Source organism: Tupaia chinensis, unplaced genomic scaffold (assembly GCF_000334495.1).
Source record: "Tupaia chinensis unplaced genomic scaffold, TupChi_1.0 Scaffold000138_1, whole genome shotgun sequence".
NCBI classification, from domain to species: Eukaryota; Metazoa; Chordata; class Mammalia; order Scandentia; family Tupaiidae; genus Tupaia; species Tupaia belangeri.
Window position 1 is genome coordinate 1,167,122 of NW_006159608.1, and position 19,336 is coordinate 1,186,457.

The 19,336-nt window shown below is 42.9% G+C and overlaps 1 protein-coding gene across 1 annotated transcript in view; it reads right to left on the bottom strand.

The window, feature by feature from the left end:
* Positions 1-19,336, bottom strand: part of CC2D2A (coiled-coil and C2 domain containing 2A) — a 159,981-nt gene that overhangs the window by 40,333 nt on the left and 100,312 nt on the right. Inside the window, exons 18-22 of the mRNA XM_006144894.2 lie at positions 9,969-10,125; positions 6,859-7,006; positions 4,257-4,395; positions 1,896-2,099; positions 99-191 (exon numbers count right to left, since the gene is read on the bottom strand). Coding sequence (XP_006144956.1) covers positions 99-191; positions 1,896-2,099; positions 4,257-4,395; positions 6,859-7,006; positions 9,969-10,125 — 741 coding nt within the window. The remainder of the gene's footprint in view (positions 1-98; positions 192-1,895; positions 2,100-4,256; positions 4,396-6,858; positions 7,007-9,968; positions 10,126-19,336) is intronic.

A 19,336-nucleotide genomic window follows, 5' to 3' on the forward strand; every position in this document is an offset into this window, starting at 1 on the left:
AAAAAAAAAAAAAAAAAAAGAGAGATTGCATATCTAAGAGTAGAGAACTTTCTTTGTCCTTTCCTCTTCTGGAGACTGCTGTAAACAATTTTTCTTACCTGCTGGAGGTACTTGGCTACTATGGCCCTATGGGCATCAATATTGTCCTTGGTTTCAATTACATTTCTGTCTCGTAACCGTTTCTCGTAGTCCTAAAATTAAAAGGAGGTAATTTTATGATTTTAAAGTACTCTCTGCTGCTCTTCTTGAGATTAGGGAATTATTTTTCACACATGGTTGAAATCAAATTATCCTTCTGAATGTTTCTTCCTAACTTTTGATTCACAGTTGATCTTTGATGCAATAATGAGGATTCTGAGTCTGCTGGCTGAACTACCTTACAAATACAAAAGAATTCTGTATCCTAGTCAGCAAATAAGTTACAATGTTCTTGCAGGAACAGAAGCCAAGGAAGATAACGAACAAAGATGTTAGAATTCAAGATGCTCACACAAGCAACTTGGCCAAAGGCCCTGCTTAAGTTTTACCTTTTCCTTTTAAAATAAAGCAATTATACAAAGTAATAGAAAACTCCAGCTAAAACAGTACTGTGGGCATATATAACAGTCTCCTGCAGTGACAGGGTCACCTGCTTGGAAAAGGGTACTTGGTAATTGTGGCTTTGCTCGATCTTCTTCCTTTTTCTGTCAATAAAACTATGTCCATCCCAGCATCATTGACAGTTGCTTAGACATGGAATTAACCCAAATGTCCAAGAACAGATGAATGGATTGAAAAAAATGTGGAATACTGCTCGGCCATAAAAAACAATGAGACCTTGACATTTGATACAAAGTGGACAAATACAGATTTAATCCTAAACAAAGCAAGAGAAGCTATAAAGGAGAGGCATTGTATGTCCCCTCCCGACGTATATCAATGTCTGCACTCTGTGTCAGAAACTAGGGACAGGAAGTTATAATACAAGGGGGTCAACTGCAGTTACGAGAGAGTATAGGAGAGAACGTGTGATCGGGGTGGGGCAAAGGCCATCAGGGAAGGAGAAAGCGTTTAGCAGACTTAAAAATGAAAAGTTTTCTGTGATAATAATGTATATGGTAAAATCTTTGACATGACTGATATGTACTATATTCATGCCAGGAAAAACTTTTTTTCTTTTTTATAAGAGAGATTTTTTTTTTTTTTTCTATAGGGCATGTGTGCTCACCAGAGACAAAGAGAGAGACAAAGACAGAAGGAGAGAAATCACCCTCCAGAGGGGATGGCCATGCCACAATCCCTTCTCCTCCATTCTCCTCTCGGGATTGTGGGCATGCATACATATGCACCCGGTGTCACTGTTAAGCCACCAGGTCCGGCACTTATAACCACGGTCGACTACATGGGAATCCAGTGACATAATAATTATGTCATCTGCTTGTCTGTAGAAAAACTATTTTGTATACTGTAAAGAGGTACAGTGATTGGGAACAGCAGTTAGCGTAATGGCTATGTCGCTGAACTCCCATGTAGCCGACTGCGGTTTGAGTCCCGGACCCGGTGGCTTAAACTCACACTGAGCACGTGTGCGTGCATGCCCAAGATCTCGAGAGGAGAATGGAGGAGAAGGGATTGTGGCATGGCCATCCCCCCCTGGGGAGTGATTTCTCACTTTCTGTCTCTCTGTCTCTCTCTGTCTTTCTGGTGAGTGCACACGCCCTATAGCAAAAGCCTCTCAAAAAAAAAAAAAAAGATGTACGGTGATTTAATGTAATAAAAAATTAAATACAAAAAGTTCTATGAAAGGGAAAACAATATTGCTACTGAGGATGTAACAACAAATAGTATATGATAGTATACCACGTGGCACAGCAGGCATTTTATTATTAATTAGCCCTTGGAAAGCAATTTCCTACCTGGAATACCTTTTCCATAATTTCTCGGTCATATACTGGAATTTGCTTATAATTCCGAAACTCTGGCACCTCTTGGCTTCGAAGACGAAGAAGCCTGAATCGTTTGGATCTATTTAATTCCTCGTCTGAAATAAAGTTAAATTCCTGTTGCAGCTGTTCCAGTCGAAAGAAATCAGGGACATAGGATTCACCACTGGTTGCAATCTATAAGAAATAGAAAATGCAAAATTCCAAATGACAGGCAAAGTTCACCCAGAGGAACCTAGCACTCAACCTTTGGGAATATTTATCAGCGCTTCAGAATGAAGACTTGAAATACTAAATACACTAAAACATGACGTAACAAGGCAGATGATATACTCGTTCAGTGGCTAAAAAACAAGCAAACGAAAAACTCACAAATCATTTTTCCAAAAAAAATTATCAGTTTCACTTTTGGCGTACATGCTTTCCTAATAGTGTTAGCAAGCAAATACAAGGGGTGTTTTCAAGAAGTCCATGGGAAACCCATATTATGAAAAATCTATGCATGGTGTTCAAAATATTTTGTACATGGGAACCAGCAGTTAGTGTAATGGTTATTTCACTGGACTCCCATGTAGTCGACTGCGATTTGAGTCCCGGATCCAGTGGCTTAAACTCACGCCGGGTGCATGTACGCGCGTGCCCAAGATCCCGAGAGGAGAATGGAGGAGAAGGGATTGCGGCATGGCCATTCCCCTGGGAGGTGATTTCCCGCTTTCTGTCTCTATGGCTCTCTCCGTCTGTCTGGCGAGCACACGTGCCCTGTAGCAAAAACCTCTCACACACACACAAAAAAATTTGTACCAAAATAAATGTGTGCTTTAACTCCACTTTCTCTATGAACTTTTTGAAGTACCCACATATACAGACTAAAAAAGGGAGAGGTTTCCATCAGAGCCCCGTATACTATGCCTTCTAGAAATGAGATTACTCATATACACAGCTAACATAAAATCAAATACATACAGGACTTTTCAACATATTATGTACATATGAATTAGCTGGCCAACTGCATCCAGAGCCCTGGCCATGTTTTACTGTCTCCGAATCACAGCACCTCATGGACTTGGTCAATGAGAAAAGTGAGCCAGAGATGGATCCAGTCACGTTAACGCCTAGGGCCTTTTCCATCCATCAGCACAGAAGGGGGCGCTGCAGGACACCCCGAGCAGCTGAGCGGTGGGAGCGCCTGTTTCTCTGCTTGCTGCTCTGCCAGCTGTGAGCTACACCTGGGCAGAGGCAAAGTCAGTGAGCAGAGATTCCATGGGGTCTTGTGATGGGAAAAGTTATCTTGCCACAAACATCCTGGTCTATAACAAGAGATCAGTCAGGCGGGCAGTCCCTGCATTTTATTCTTCTGAGGGAAAACGAATAGTTAAAAAGCAAACAATGAATGTAATCTGTGTGCTCTATTACTGCTGATTTAAAGATGGTACGTGAAATGCAATTTGAAAACGTTACCTGGGCTAGATCACACTTAAGGTTATAGGCCCCAATGTTCCTAATAGTTCTATTATCCATATTAAAAAGTGTCATGTTGGGAGGAGAGCTTATAAAGTCAAAGATCAGAATGAACCAAAAGCTGATTTGGGGACTTAGAGACTAGATGTGAAATGAAAATTTTCCTAACTGGTTATAATGATCCTACTGATGAGCTCATACTAATAACGAAGATCCTAAGAATGTGTTCCTACGGACACCCTCTGGATGAACTGCTTGTTTATTATGTTTTTATATGTATTATAAAGTTGGAAGTAAAACCAACTGTATTTGATGCCAAGAGAACTAATTTACTAAACTAATGTTCCATTTTATTAATAAATTCACTGAAGAAAGAATTTTGAATGTTATGTTGTATATGAGTAAAATACTTAAATAAAACCTAAATAATAACCTAATTATCATAAACAAAACCAAGGTTTCTTAAAGCGTCCGATGGGTTTGGTGGAAAGAGCAAGAGCTCTGAAATCCGATCAACAAGGAACACAGAATCTTCTCTACAGGATGGGGAAAATAAAACCCTTCCTCGGGCTTTACAGACGCTGGAAGTAGAAGTAAAAACAGTAACAGCTCGTATTGACCACACCCCGACTGTGTGCCCGGCTGAGTGCTCTCATGAGCATTTGCTCTTGGCCACACCAGGAGGACAGGACAGGCTCAGAGCACTGAGTGCTTGCCTGACCCTACAGCCAGGTCAGCAGAGCTGGATGGAAGCCTGTTACACCCAGCAGTTATCACACAGGGGAGGGTAGTGTGCAAGCAAGTGTGGGGACAGGCGCAGTCATTTCTATCACCACACCAGGCACACACACGTGTGCATGCCTCTCAACACATTACCAGGATTAGCTGCATCAAAGGGGCGTTGTTGGGGTCATTCGGGTCGAGCTTGGACTCTGCTGCCCACTTGGCCAACTTTTTCATGTCTGCTAGTCCTGATGTCCCAACAGATGAGATGGCATCTGCTCTCTTCAAAGCACTGAAAGAGAAATTGACTCAACAAACTGACAGGACAGTCTGCACCAGAATCACCTCCCCGGGACAACATTGCTTAAGGAAGTTTTTATCCTCTCAAGAGAAAATCTTATCATAAGGGACTTTTGCAAATTTTCTTTATTTGGTTGCTTTTCAATATGTTATAAGGACAACAAAGAAATACGAATGGTAGAAATGCAGACGTGACTGACTCTTATAACACTGCCCAAGGCCTAGAAGCACCCCCAACCCCATCCCTGGATCCTGGCCAGTCAAAGGAAGCGTCTGCATCTGATGTGAGAAGCCAAGAATGCCTCACATCCCAGGTCACAGGGGCGCACTGAGCTGAGACCAAACCAAAAAGAAAACAAAAAACAAGAACAATGAAAAAACCTCTCTTAGGAAACAAGCTTAAGCACCAGCTTTGACTGTAATTTCAGAGGCCGCCAAGTTGGGCGCATGGTTGCATTGGAGCTTTATTAACAGCTCTGCCGGCCAGCCACCACGGCGCCGTGGTAATGCAATGCTCCATGATGCTGGAAGCATAGAGGAGGGACAGAGGTTCATGTCCTGAGACCTCTGTATGCATGCTGGGCCGCAGCCCTGTGGTCCTGGCTGAGACTGGGAGTGGGTGGCAGCGTGAAGACCCTGTTGGGGATGCCTGTCTTGTGCTCTCATGGAAGAAATAAAAACATTTTTAAAAAAAGGTTTCTGCCATAAGGTGCATGCACTCGCTGGAGAAACAGATACAATGAGAGGGGAGAGGGAAAGTGAGAAATCATCCTTCAGGGGTATGGCCACGCTGCAGTCCCTTCTCATTCATTCTCTTCCTGGGACTTTGACCACACATACTCGTGTCCAATGTGATTTTCTAAGCTGCCAGGTTTGGGACTTGAGCTGCAGGAGTTTCAGTGCCTTCACCACCACACCACCTCCTGGCCCCAAATAAACTTTTTAAAAAAGAAATAGTTCAGGAACCAGCAGTTAGCATAATGGCTATGTCGCTGGGCTCCCACATAGTCGACCGCGGTTCGCATCCCAGACCCGGTGGCTTAAAACTCATGCCGGGCGCGTGTGCGTGCCCAAGATCCTGAGAGGAGAATGGAGGAGAGGGGATTGCAGCATGACCATCCCCCCCGGAGGTGACTTCTCACTTTCTGTCTCTATGTCTCTGTCTGTCTGGCACGCGCACGCGCCCTATAGTGAAAACCTCTCCAAAAAAAAAAAAAAAAGAAAGAAAGAAATAGTTCTACCTATCTTGTTACTCATGTATAACTCCTCCCATGGAGCCGGAAGTGTTTATTATCCAGGAGATCCCCCAGCACTTGAACTCAAGTGAAATGAGTGTAAAATGCTTATATTCAAAGGCACAACTGACCTTCCTTTAAGATCCCTCCTGACTTAGAAAGTGCAGAGAGCATCTCATGGTTTCTACCCCACGGACGTGGACATGGTGGTTATGGGGATGGAGAGGACAACAAGGAAATAGAACAAGCTTTGTTCTTTTTTTCTGTGGCTTTGAAAGTATCTTCTTGATGACTAGGATAAATCTCTTTATTTTAGAGACGAGGCAGCTGAGGCCTCGAATGTGAAATGACTGACTCAAGGCGTGTGTGAGAGTAACAGAAGACCCAGGCCATGGGCTCTCACAGTCCAGGCCCCTGGTCAGGCGTCAACTACAGAAGGTGACCAAGGGCTAAGTCGGCAAGGCCCAGGGTTCCTTTCTTCTGCTCTTAGTAGAGACCTAAGGATGTAGCAATCAAAGAAAGGGACTAGAGAATAGGAATTCTCATATAACCAGAAAGCTCCACACCATTTATCAAAGGCAATGCACTTTTACCGAGTGCCAAATGTATACGAGCACACGCTGTGAAATGGGGACAAGAATACCTTATAGAGTTAAATAAAGTGCTTTTCACTGTGTCACCTCTGAAAAATACCCAATATTTGTTAGGCTATTAATATTTTAGTTTTAACTTTCAGAACAATTAAAAAAAAAAACCCTGGAAATATTGGAACCTGACAGTACAAGTGAACTTCAAAAAGTTTGTGGAAAATAGAATTAAAATAAAAGTTTGTTTTGGTGCAAAAAAGAAATCAAAATCTATACATAGTTTATTCATAATACATATTTTCCATGAACTTTTTGAAAACGTCTTATAAAAAGATAATACTATAAATGTTTTCCCCAGATATCTTTTTAAAAAGAATTATTTTTTATTTAATTTTATTTAGTCATTCATTTATTTTAAGACACACACACACACACACACACACACACACACACACACAGAGAGAGAAAGAGGGATAGAGAGAAAACAAGTCACTAGGTCCAGGATTCAAACCGTGTTGGCCCTGTGGGAGTGTCCAATGCCTTAACCACCATGCCATCTGCTGGTCTCCGTCCCTGGGTATCTTTAATACCAATGCCAACATTGTATATTGATTTGTCATAGCCACACATTACCTCCGAAATCCAATGCTCTGCTGTGACAATGGAGGAATTAGAGGTATTCCATTTTCTCCAATAGCCCATGCCACACTGTGGGACACTTTCCCTGAAGTCATTAGGATCAGTTGATTACTGCCATCAGCTTCAAATGAGAAGGGCACTCCTAGGGAAATACGAGATTAAACGGGATGTTTAGAAAGAAGACGTGGCCTAGGTCCAGCAGTTGGCATAATGGCTATGTTTCTGGACTCCCTTGTAGTCGACTGCAGTTCAAGTCCTAGGCCTAGTGGCTTAAACTCACGCTGGGCACATGTGCATGCGTCCCCAAAGGGGAGAACGGAGGAGGGATTGTGGGGTGGCCCTCCCCACTGGGGGGGGGGGGTGATTTCTTGCTTTCTGTCTTCTGGTCTCTCTTTGTCTTTCTGGTGAGTACATGCGCCCTATAGCAAAAACCTCTCCAAAAAAATTAAAAAATAAAAAAAAGAAAGAGGAAGTGGCCCCATTCTGACAAGAAAGCAGGTAGTAGACAAACGGAACTTGGACTGGGTATGGTGGTAGGGATGGAACACATGATTCAATCCAACTTCACAGTTTTCTTTGGTAATGACGCTTGCAAGCAGTATTTTGGCTTTATATCAAATAGCAGAGGGTAGAAATTACCATGATGCACTTTTAAGTAGGATCACCTGTGAGCATATTGTCTTTGCCACTTCATGGCTGTTTGAGCATAGATAAACTGCTTATAACTTCACCCAGAGTTAATTTTCTTTATGTGTAATTTAAAGATAACAACACCTCCTTCAAAGAATTATTTTGAAGATACTTATTATTCATTAATTTGTGATACTTGAGTTCCTATTTGTGCCAGGAAATAATTATTGTAGGCAATGAAGACAGTAGTGAAGAAACAAAACTGATAATCTTTGTGTTAAAAACCAAAACAAAACAAGAATCCCTGTACTTATGAACTTTATATTTGTCTAGGGGAGAGAGGCAATAAGTAAGAGAAATACTTAGTATGTTAAAGAGTGATCACTGATAACAAGAAATCAATTAAACAAGGCATATAGAAAATTTATGTTTTAGGGAGTGGGAAGGCAAACTTTTATGCGAAGTGACAAGGAAGCCTAACGGTGACTTATGAAAACATGAAGAAAGTGAGGAAGTGAGAGATCTGAGAAAGAGCATTCTTGGCAGAAGAAACGAGTGTTAAGAACCCTGAGGGGAGTGAGGAACAACAACTGAAATAAATTTATACTTGCAAAGCACTTAGTGCCTGGGAAATGGTGGGCATGCAACAGTGATAGCTATTCTTGTGCTACTATGATACAGTGACGCTTCACTGATTTAGCCTCTGCTAACTGGAATTTAATGATTAAACATTGTCTTGGCGGCATATTTAATCAACTAAAGAAAAAAGATTTTAAGCACTAAATATAGTATATCAGTTTGTATTTCTAGTTATTACTGTTAACATAAAACAAGCATTATTAAAGTGTTTTAACATCTGTTTTTCAAAGATCTTCCCTTCAGATTGAATATCCCGTCTTGATCTTCAAACTAACCCTATAAGACATTAAAGAAAGTAATGTTAGATACATTTTATGAATGAAGAATATATTTAAAGAGGTTACATGAGTAGTCCAGTCACATAGCCTGTCAGGTTCTAAGCTGGAACTAATACCTAGGTAGCCACACTTTTAGACTAGTAATTGGATTTATGCCTCAAAGAATTTTTGTGGATAAAGCTCCAGTTAAAAAATCAATAAAAAATAAAAAATAAAAAATAAAAAAAATCACCAGGCACATGAAAAAATAAGTCACCATGAATAATAAGCAGATTGATATTGTAATGATCAGATAGAGAATATTAAAAATATTTTTAACATCCTTAAATGAGTGAATTAATGAATAAAAAAAGGAAGTAATCAAGAACCTAAGAAAAAGATAAAGCGTATCCGTACTGACTGGAAAATACCTAATTACAGTCTCTATTTCTACAAAAATAGTAATTGGAAGGAAAAACACAATGATGAATTTCAATAAATAGACACAGCCAAAGAATGAATTCATGTTTTGGAAGACAGATTTGAAGAAACTACATAGTATGTAGCAGTGAAAGAAAAAGAAATCAAGTATACTAAAGAAAGGTTAAGAAATAAGAAAGACGTGGGACCAGCCGTTAGCGTAATGGCTATGTCACTGGACTCCCACGTAGTTGACCGTGGTTCGCGTCCCGGACCCGGTGGCTTAAAACTCACACCGGGCGCATGTGCGTGCGTGCCCAAGATCCCAAGAGGAGAATGGAGGAGAAGGGATTGCGGCATGGCCATCCCTCCTGAGGGGTGATTTCTCGCTTTCTGTCTCTCTGTCTCTCTCTGTCTGGTGAGCGCACACGCCCTATAGCAAAAACCTCTCAAAAAAAAAAAAAAAAGAAAGGAAAAAAAAGAAAGAAGAAAGACAGAGTGAAAAGGTCTATCATATATCTAATCAGAAATGGAGAAAGAGATAAATATTAATGAACATTTTGAATAATAATACTTGAATAATATGAATGAATAAGAAAGAAAATACTAATGAATAGTCTCCCTATTATAATTATTTAAGCTATTACAACCTTTTTAGCCTTATAAATAACAATGTGACATATATCTTTTTTGCACAAAGCTTTATCCTGAATTCAAATTATTTTCTTAGGAAAGATTCCTAGTAGTATCATTAAGGCATTAAAGGGGATTTAAAGTTAAGTTCTAAATTCACACTGCCAAACTACTTTACGACAGTATATAAAAAATACCTTGGTAACCTATTTTTCATTTGAATTTCCTTTTAAAAATGATCATTTATTTAATTTGATTATTATTATTATTTGTTATAGGGCATGTGCGTTCACCAGAGAGAAAAAGACAGAGAGAAAGTGAGAAAGCAAACCACCATGTCTGGAACTCAAATTGTAGTCACCCATGTGAGAGTCCAGCACTTTAACCACCATGCCACCTGTTGGCCCCTAATTTGAATTTCTAATAGCAATTTTATAATGATCTGCCTGTTTGAAAACTAGAAAAAAGAAGATTCATTTCTGACAGTGAAACTACAAGCCATTGAGGATAATTAGCTTTCCATACCACTTCCTACTCCCTCATGGTCCAGTGTCACATGCTGGTTACTGCTAAACTCCACTTCTTCAATAGGCGCCCTTCCGGTGACAACAGTGGTCTCAGGAATAGGCAGAAACACTTCTGCTAGCAAGGTGGTACTACTAAGTCCAATTGTTTCATAGACCTGGAAACCAGAGAAGAGAAATGACCAATAAAAACAGCAATAAAACATGATCATTCTCAGATAATTAATCCACATGTTAGTGCTTGCATGCTCACTGTTGAGCCGAGAGGGCCCAGGTCAGAGTGGAAAGTTGAGTTCTGTTACTGAAGTCTCCAGAGAGAGTAGCTTAAACCCTGCTTGTGCCAAGTTGTTGACACCTTGTTTTCTTGTCTGCCCTAATCTCCTGAAGTAGGGAGGTTGATCAAAGTAGCAGGCTACTGTAGTAGTGTCTATTCTAAAACAACACAGGTTATTTGAAGAATGAGCTTCTGCCTTTCTCTGCTTTCAGAGAGCAATGCCATCAGGTGGAATGAGTGAGGCAATAAGAACATGCTCCTGGGTGGTTCTCTGCACCAGCCTCTATGTCAACAGATGCTCTACACCCAGAAACACTCCAGAGCAACATATTCAAATGTTCCACTTAATAAATCTCTCAAATTCTCCCTTACAGACTTCATTTTGTTAGCTGCTTAAAAACTCACCCAGCTCCTTCTCACATCTTCTCTTAAGGTGGAGCCAATTAAACACTAGTTACCATGGTGTGTTTCACTATGAGCTAAACACTAATTACTGTAGTGAGTCTCATATAATGCTATCACCATGAGGTAAAAGACCCATTGCCTGGGCAACCATAGATTAAGAACTTGCAATCCAGAGCTAGCCTGTGGTGTGGTCATTAAGGCAGCTGGATCCCCCGCATGGCCAACTGCACAGATTGAGTTCTGGTCCTGGTGGCTTGAGAAACATGCTGAACCCTTCCTTGTGCATGCATGGCCGAGATCCCAAAAGGAGAAATGGAAGAGAAAGGATTGTGGTGTGACCACTCCTCGTAGGAGGGGTGTGTTCTCAATTCCCCCCACCCCAACACACACACACCCAGTGCATGTGCCCTCTGGCCAAAAATGAAAAAAAAAAAAAAAAAGGAATTTTCAATCCAGCTTTAGTTGGACCCGCGAAAAAAACAAAAAAAAAAAAAAAAAAAAGGAATTTTCAATCCAGCTTTAGTTGGACCCTCAGTTCCATTTAATCAAGTTTCTCCTATATTATTGACTAATCTTACTTTTGTGGTATGAAAACAAAATATAGTTCTGCTGACTTCTTTCCTTTGTTTTATTTATTTATCCTCTCGGGATCTTGGGCATGCATCCACATGCACCTGGCATGCGTTTATGCCACCGGGTCCGGGACTCGAACCACAGTCAACTACATGGGAGTCCAGCGACATAGCCATTATGCTAACTGCTGGTCCCTGCTAGGCTATCATCCTGATCTCATCTCCTGACTGAGCTTCCAGTGGTTATGGGGGCAAAGTAAAGACAATCCCTGCATAGGAACTGAACTCAGGACCCAGCTTCCATGTCATTACGGGGCTTATGGAGGATGTATGGTCAGGTCTCTTTTGGGACTCAGCAGGCAGCCTATAAGTGACATACTTAAGTCACTATCTCCAAACTCACCTTTACCAGTAAAAAGGTGATATTTTGTTCCTTACTAAAAAAAAAATAATTCATAAAAATACTTCAAACATATAAAACATGAGAAAAGTAATATATCCCAAATCCATCATGAAGCCTCAACTATTACTAACTTGTGGCCAATATTACGTATCTATATGCTCAACCAATTCCCTTCCGGCCAACATTTTAAACCTAGATGTCATTTTATCTGTAAATATTATAATATGTACCTCTAAAGGTTAGTATATGTAAAAAGTATAATTATGATTTATAGTAACTTCTCAATAGCATTGACTATCAGTTTCAAATTTTCTTGTGCCTCAAGAAACCTTGTAATAGTTTGTTTGAATCAAAATACTAAAATATTACATGCATTGCAATAGACCGATATGCTCCTCAAGCATCTATTAATTTATAGAGGGTCCCCCCAGTTCTCATACTTTTTCTCTGTGTTTGTATTGCTTTAGAACTCTGATGGAGAAAGGAGTGTCTATATTGCTTGGGCCCGCACCCTTAAAAGCCTGCAGTTTCACAGTCTTGCCCAGTTTAAAGCACAGTCAGTGACTCATTATTGCACAGGAGACCTTGGCTTGACTGTTAAATGAAGGACTCGCTGGCATGATGGTTCGCCCTGAGAAAATGGTGTGTTTTTTGTTTTTCATTTTAAAAACTTGTCGTGCTGTGAGCCACTCTTTTTCACACTTGGTCCGCTCCTACCTTTTTGGAGTGTACTTTCACTTTTACTTAATAAAATTTTTGTTTTGCTATTGGTGTGTTTCATTCAATCTTTTGTCCAAAACGCTAAGAACCTGGATATTGTAGAAGCCATCCTCCAACACATACTGTGGTGAGCCAGCCAGGAGTCGCTAGGTTACTTAATCCCATAGTGAAGACTCATCTGCCCTTGTTGGAATACCTGAAGAAACTAGGCTATAAAATTGCAAATGACCCGGGAACCAGCAGTTAGCATAATGGCTATGTCGCTGGACTCCCACGTAGTAGACCGCGGTTCGCATCCCGGACCTGGTGGCTTAAAATTCACGCCGGGCACGTGTGCGTGCGTGCTCAAGATCCCAAGGAGAATGGAGGAGAAGGGATTGTGGCGTGGCCATCCCCACTGGGGGTTGATTTCTCGCTTTCTGTCTCTATGTCTCTGTCTGTCTGGCGAGCACACGTGCCCTATAGCGAAAACCTCTCCAAAAAAAATTGCAAATGACCATACAACACGAATATCAATCCCTCGGGGCCTCCACTGCATCCTACTGCCAGTCATCCCAGCACCAATAACAGCCCTCCCAGTGACTCGCTTTGGGGATCTCAATGACCTGCCCTTGGCCCCACTCTCACACCTAGATCACACTAGGCCAGTGTTCAGCAATCCCTGATAGGTAGGACCAATTACTCCTTCCAGCAGAAGACAGACCACCTACCTTCAACTCATCAAAAACATTTATAGGAATCTTGCCTCTCTGGGGACAATGAGGCAGGAGAAAGTTAGCAAATGGAAGTTGGTAAAGCGACTGGAGAATCTGTCTATGTGACCAGATAGAAAACCAATGAAGGCAGAAAATTCCCCACCCCAAAATTCCCAAGGTAATGTAGGTAGGAGATTTTTAGTGAGGGATGTCTAGCTGATTAAACCAAATTTGATAGAGCCACTGAAATAAATCAGTGGGCCCAGTCACATTTGATAGAGCCAGTGAGATAAATCAGTGGGCCCAGTTACATCTGATGGAGCCACTGAGACACCTCAGTGGGCCCGGTCACATCTGATAGAGCCAGTGAGATAAATCAGTGGGCCCAGTTACATCTGATGGAGCCACTGAGACACCTCAGTGGGCCCGGTCACATCTGATAGAGCCAGTGAGATAAATCAGTGGGCCCAGTTACATCTGATGGAGCCACTGAGACACCTCAGTGGGCCCGGTCACATCTGATAGAGCCAGTGAGATAAATCAGTGGGCCCAGTTACATCTGATGGAGCCACTGAGACACCTCAGTGGGCCCGGTCACATCTGATAGAGCCAGTGAGATAAATCAGTGGGCCCAGTTACATCTGATGGAGCCACTGAGACACCTCAGTGGGCCCGGTCACATCTGATAGAGCCAGTGAGATAAATCAGTGGGCCCAGTTACATCTGATGGAGCCACTGAGACACCTCAGTGGGCCCGGTCACATCTGATAGAGCCAGTGAGATAAATCAGTGGGCCCAGTTACATCTGATGGAGCCACTGAGACACCTCAGTGGGCCCGGTCACATCTGATAGAGCCAGTGAGATAAATCAGTGGGCCCAGTTACATCTGATGGAGCCACTGAGACACCTCAGTGGGCCCGGTCACATCTGATAGAGCCAGTGAGATAAAGCTAATCAATGGGCCCAGCCAGTGATCAAGCGACACTACCTATTACAGACTCTAAAATTATGAACCTCACAGAGTGTAACTGCCGGGACCTCCGAGCCACTCTTTTTCGCCCATACTTGGCAGCTTCTAACCCCTCAGGAGTGTACTTTCACTTTTATTTAATAAACTATCCTTTCCTTTTGCAAATAAATAAGACTTTTAACTTTTTGCCGAATTTCTAATTTGTTGAGACAGCTTTGCTTGTGAAACCCACTAGAGACTTTAGATGTGTTATCTGTTAACTGCTGCCGTAGTCCTGTGTTCTTCATGGGTGTGCCCTGTGCTGGTCACTATGCTCAATGATAATCAAGAAAACACACAGGGATCACACAAAGGGCATTTCTGGTAGACTTGGGGAACAGTTCTTGTTTCCACTCCTTTCTAGTGTCAAAGCGGAACTGAAGAGGGCCCTCAGGGCAGAATCTATGAAAGTGGCAGTTACGGATGCAGGGGTATGTGAGCTTGCTAAGTAAAACCACCGTCACAGAGGATAATTACCAACTTTCTAATAAAAAAAAGTGGGCTCCATATGCCAAAACCAAACCACACCCAAAACCTCCCCAAACTTCTCACTCTTCTAAGGTAGCAACAGTTATTGTTTAATACTAAGATAAAATGCTTCTTAGAAAAAAAGAATTAGTTTGTTTAACTTTATTCATTTATTTATTTTTAATTTGACTAGAGAGGGACAAAGAGAGGGAGAGAGGGAGGGAAAGTGAGAAAGAAGGTTGCCAGGTCCAGGACCCAGACTGCAGTAGGCCATGTGGGAGTCCAGCACCCTTAACTACCATGTCACCTGCCAGCCCCCAATTTTTTTTTTTAAAGAGGCTTTTGCCTTAGGGCACGTGGGCTTGCTGAACAGAAAAACAGAGAGAGAAAGAGAAAAAAAAAGAGAGAGAGACAGAGAGAGAAAAAAAGAGACACAGTGAGAGAGAGAGCGAGAAATCACCCCCCAGGGGGATAGCCACATCGCAATCCTTTCTCCTCTATTTTCCTTCTAGGATCTTGGACATACACACATATGTGCCGAGCATGATTTTAAAGCCTCCGGGTCTGGAACGTGAACTGCAGTCGACTATGTGGGAGTCCAGCAACGTAACTGCTATGCCACCTGCTCATCCCAAAATGTTATTTTAAAAAATTAAGTAATAGGTACTTTGGACATTAGATAGGTATTTGTAAATTATTTTCTGTATAGTTAAGTTTCAGTTTTGATTTTTCTCTAAGCCAGGAGTTGTTGGCCCTTACCTATTGATACTGGGCTGGGTCATTCTTGGTACTCTGTATGTGGTCTCCTGTGCATGGTCCCCTGTGCGCAGTACCCTGTACATGGTACCCTGTATGTGGCACCCTGTACGTGGTACCCTGTATGTGTTACCCTGTATGTGGCACCCTGTATGTGGTACCCTGTATGTGGCACCCTGTATGTGGTATCCTGTATGTGGTACCCTGTATGTGGTATCCTGTATGTGGTATCCTGTATGTGGTACCCTGTATGTGGTATCCTGTATGTGGCACCCTGTATGTGGCATCCTGTACGTGGTATTCTGTATGTGGCACCCTGTACGTGGTACCCTGTACATGGCATTCTGTATGTGGCATCCTGTATATGGCACCCTGTATGTGGTACCCTGTATGTGGCACTCTGTATGTGGCATCCTGTATGTGGTATCCCATATGTGGTACCCTGTATGTGGTACCCTGTATGTGGCACCCTGTATGTGGTATCTTGTACATGGCACTCTGTGTGTGGCATCCCAGTATGTGGTACCTTGTATGTGGCATCCTGTATGTGGCACCCTGTATGTGGTATCCTGTATGTAGTGCCCTGTGTGTGGCACCCTGTATGTGGCGCCCTGTATGTGGCATCCTGTATGTGGCACCCTGTATGTGGCATTCCGTATGTGGCATCCCATATGTGGTATCCCGTATATGGCATCCCATATGTTGCACCCTGTATGTGGTATCCTGTATGTAGTGCCCTGTGTGTGGCACCCTGTATGTGGTGCCCTGTATGTGGTATCCTGTATGTGGAACCCTGGGCAGGTATGTGGCACCCTGTATGTGGCACCCTGTATGTGGTATCCTGTATGTGGCACCCTGTATGTGGCACCCTGTATGTGGTATCCTGTATGTGGCACCCTGTATGTGGCACCCTGTATGTGGTATCCTGTATGTGGCACCCTGTATGTGGTATCCTGTATGTGGCACCCTGTATGTGGCACCCTGTATGTGGCACCCTGTATGTGGTATCCTGTATGTGGCACCCTGTATGTGGTATCCTGTATGTGGCACCCTGTATGTGGTATCCCTTGCTTCTACCGACTTGAGGTATGAGCAGCTCCCACCTGTTTTGATAATGAAAATTGTCTTTAGGCATTGTCAAATGTCCCCTCAGGGACAAAATTACCCTCATTTGAGAGCACCTCTAAGTAAAACGAGTGTCTATGTGTTTTGGTGTGTGTGTGCACATTGCAAGGTGGAGCGTTCATGAAGAAACAAGACAGGAAATATAATGCCCATTTAGTTATTCAAAGATTCTGCTATTGTATACAGCAAAGAGGCAGTGAGTTCAAAACAGTAACTAGATCAGCCGCTACAAAATTAGGCCATTTATGAACGTACTGTTACTTCCCTTACATTTGGGATATTGTTAAGTTTGACTCAAGAACATGGTGCATGCTAGCCCCATAGCCTGATGGTGAAGGAAGCTGGCTGTCTGCATGGTTCAAGTACCAGACAAGGCAGCTTTAAAACACGCATGGAGGGCGTGTATAACACACATGCCCCAAATCCCTAAGGTGAAAGAAATGGAGGGGAGGGGACTCAGTGCAGTGTGATCACACTCCATCGAGAGGTGCTGCTCCCTCCCTCCCTCCCTCCCTCCCTGTCTCTCTCTCTGAGTGAATGTGCCTTCTAGAAAATTTAAAAAATAACCTGGTAAAAATTTACCTGCTAACAGTATTTAGAATTAAGGAAATAAGGTAAATCTTAGGAAAATTCAGCTGAGATGGGTAAAAAAAATTCCATCCTCAAGTACAGGTTATGTATGTTGCGTTAACCATGCTTCATCTCTTACATCTGGTAGTGCTGGAGCCAGTACCGGGGCTGCTTTTCAACCTCAGTGGCCCTGGATGCTGTCTGCCATTCTGTCACCTCCTGGTTGCCAGCCCACTCCTGCTCAGCGTTAATCACAACTTTCCTACCCACACGCCCACTGAAAAAGAGGGCCTCTGATGTGACCTCCCTCCGCAGGCTTGCCCTCACCACCTCCTTCCTCAGAGACCTAGTAAGGTCACTACCTCTCTCACGCCTTGATCTCCCCTCCCCCAGAATCCTGTGGGGCTGACCGCCCTGCAGCTTTCCTCCTTATGTTCTAAGTCATCCGTGTTTTTGCACCAACTGTTTACCTCAGAACTGACCACTGTACTTGTATCAACCAGGACATATAGCAAACCGTGGTCCCCTTTCCCGCCCCCCCCCCGTTTCAGTCCCCTCCTTCCCTTTTTTTTGCCAAGTCTCTCAAGGGAAGCTTCTCTCGGCATCTTCACTTCCCTCCCCCCATTTCACTGGGTGCGAGTCCCCGTGTCCTTGGGTCGTTTGTCCCTTTCTGTCGTCTGTCACATTAGGGACCATGCCCAGTCCCTGTTTCCTGCAGTGCCCGGCACACTGTATGTGCTCACGGCTGTACACGCCGCAGGGGACGCGGCATCGCAAGGTGGTTCCACGGAAGGTCTGCCTGTCCCTGCTGCTTCTGGCTTTGTGCTTTCGGGCCAGGTACCTAACTCTCCCGTGTCAGCTTCTCCATCTATGCAATGGGGATGACCATATATTAATAGCTACCACAGGAAGGCTGTGAAGAATAAATGAGTTTACACATGAAAAAGGTTTGAAATGGTATTTAAAGTACTGCCATTGCTCAGTAACTACGCTTTCTACCAGAGATTATTAAATATCAACACAACTCAATACGTGCTGATGCCGAAAATTATTTTCTGAGACTTAGTAATCAGTTCTGAGTGAAGATGTCAATTATGGACGTGGTTCTGTTTTAAATTTTTTGAGATTTTTGCTATAGGCTTATGTACTTGCTTGAGAGACAGAGACAGAAAGCGGGGTGGGGTGGGCCACACTGCCATCCCTTATCCTCCATTCTCCTCTTGGGGTTTTGGGCATGCACCTACACACGCCCAGCATGAGTTTCAAGCTGCCAGGTCCCGGACTCAAACCACGGTCAACCATGGGAAGTGCAGTGCCTTAACCACTGTGCCGTCTGCTGGTCTCGGCTTGGTTCTGCTTTACCAGTATAACACTGATTACTTTGGTGAGATGGGCATAACATTTAGTCAAGCAGAGCTGGGTTTGAATTCTGCTGACTTGGCTTGTGTTAGTAAGTTACCAACATCTCTGAAACTCAGTTTCCCATCTTTAAATTTGGGAGACCAACTTTACCTCAGTTTTCCTCAGGATAACATCATATAGTATATGTGAAGAACGTGGCCCTTCAGTACACATTTATAAATGTTATTTCCTAGAGACTCCACATTTTCACAGACCCCTGGTCTAGTCTAAATCCTTTTTTTAATTTTAATTTTTTATTTAACTTTATTTATTTACTTATCCATTTTAATTTGACCAGACACACACACACACACACACAGAGAGAGAGAGAGAGAGAGAGAGAGAGAGAGAGAGAGAGAGAGAGAGAGAGAGAGAGAGAGAGAGAGAGAGAGAGAGAGAGACAGAGAAAGCAAGCTGGGTGACTCGAACCACGGTCGGCCATGTAGGAGCGGCCATGTAGGAGCCCAGCACCCTTAACCACAACACCACCTGCCGTCCTCATGAATCCTCTTTTTTCACAATTGATGACTACACCTGTCTTCACTGCCCCACGCAGCCCATCCTCCCTACGGCAGCCACCTGCATTCCTATCCACCCTCAGCCACGTAAGCCTTCCACTGTGCACACTGCAGGGCTTCCTGATATTGAACTGTTTTAGCTCCTTTGCATGACTCCCAACATTCTCACCCAATAAAAAGTATAAACAAGTAAGATGTTTCTGAAAAAATTATCTGTCTTAGTCTTAAATTCGTAAGGATCAACAACCGTCACAGAAGTGACCTAGATAAGGGTAAACGAGGACACTTTTTCAAGTAGGACCGTTCTTCCCAGTCCGATAGCGTCAATCCACAGATGAGTCAGGTAAACAGGAGAGGCCCAGCGAAGGGAATGAGGCCCTGGGAAGGGACTGTTGAGTCACCACTGACTAGGTTAAAAGGAAAAGCTCTCTATTTCAATCTGCATGCAAAGA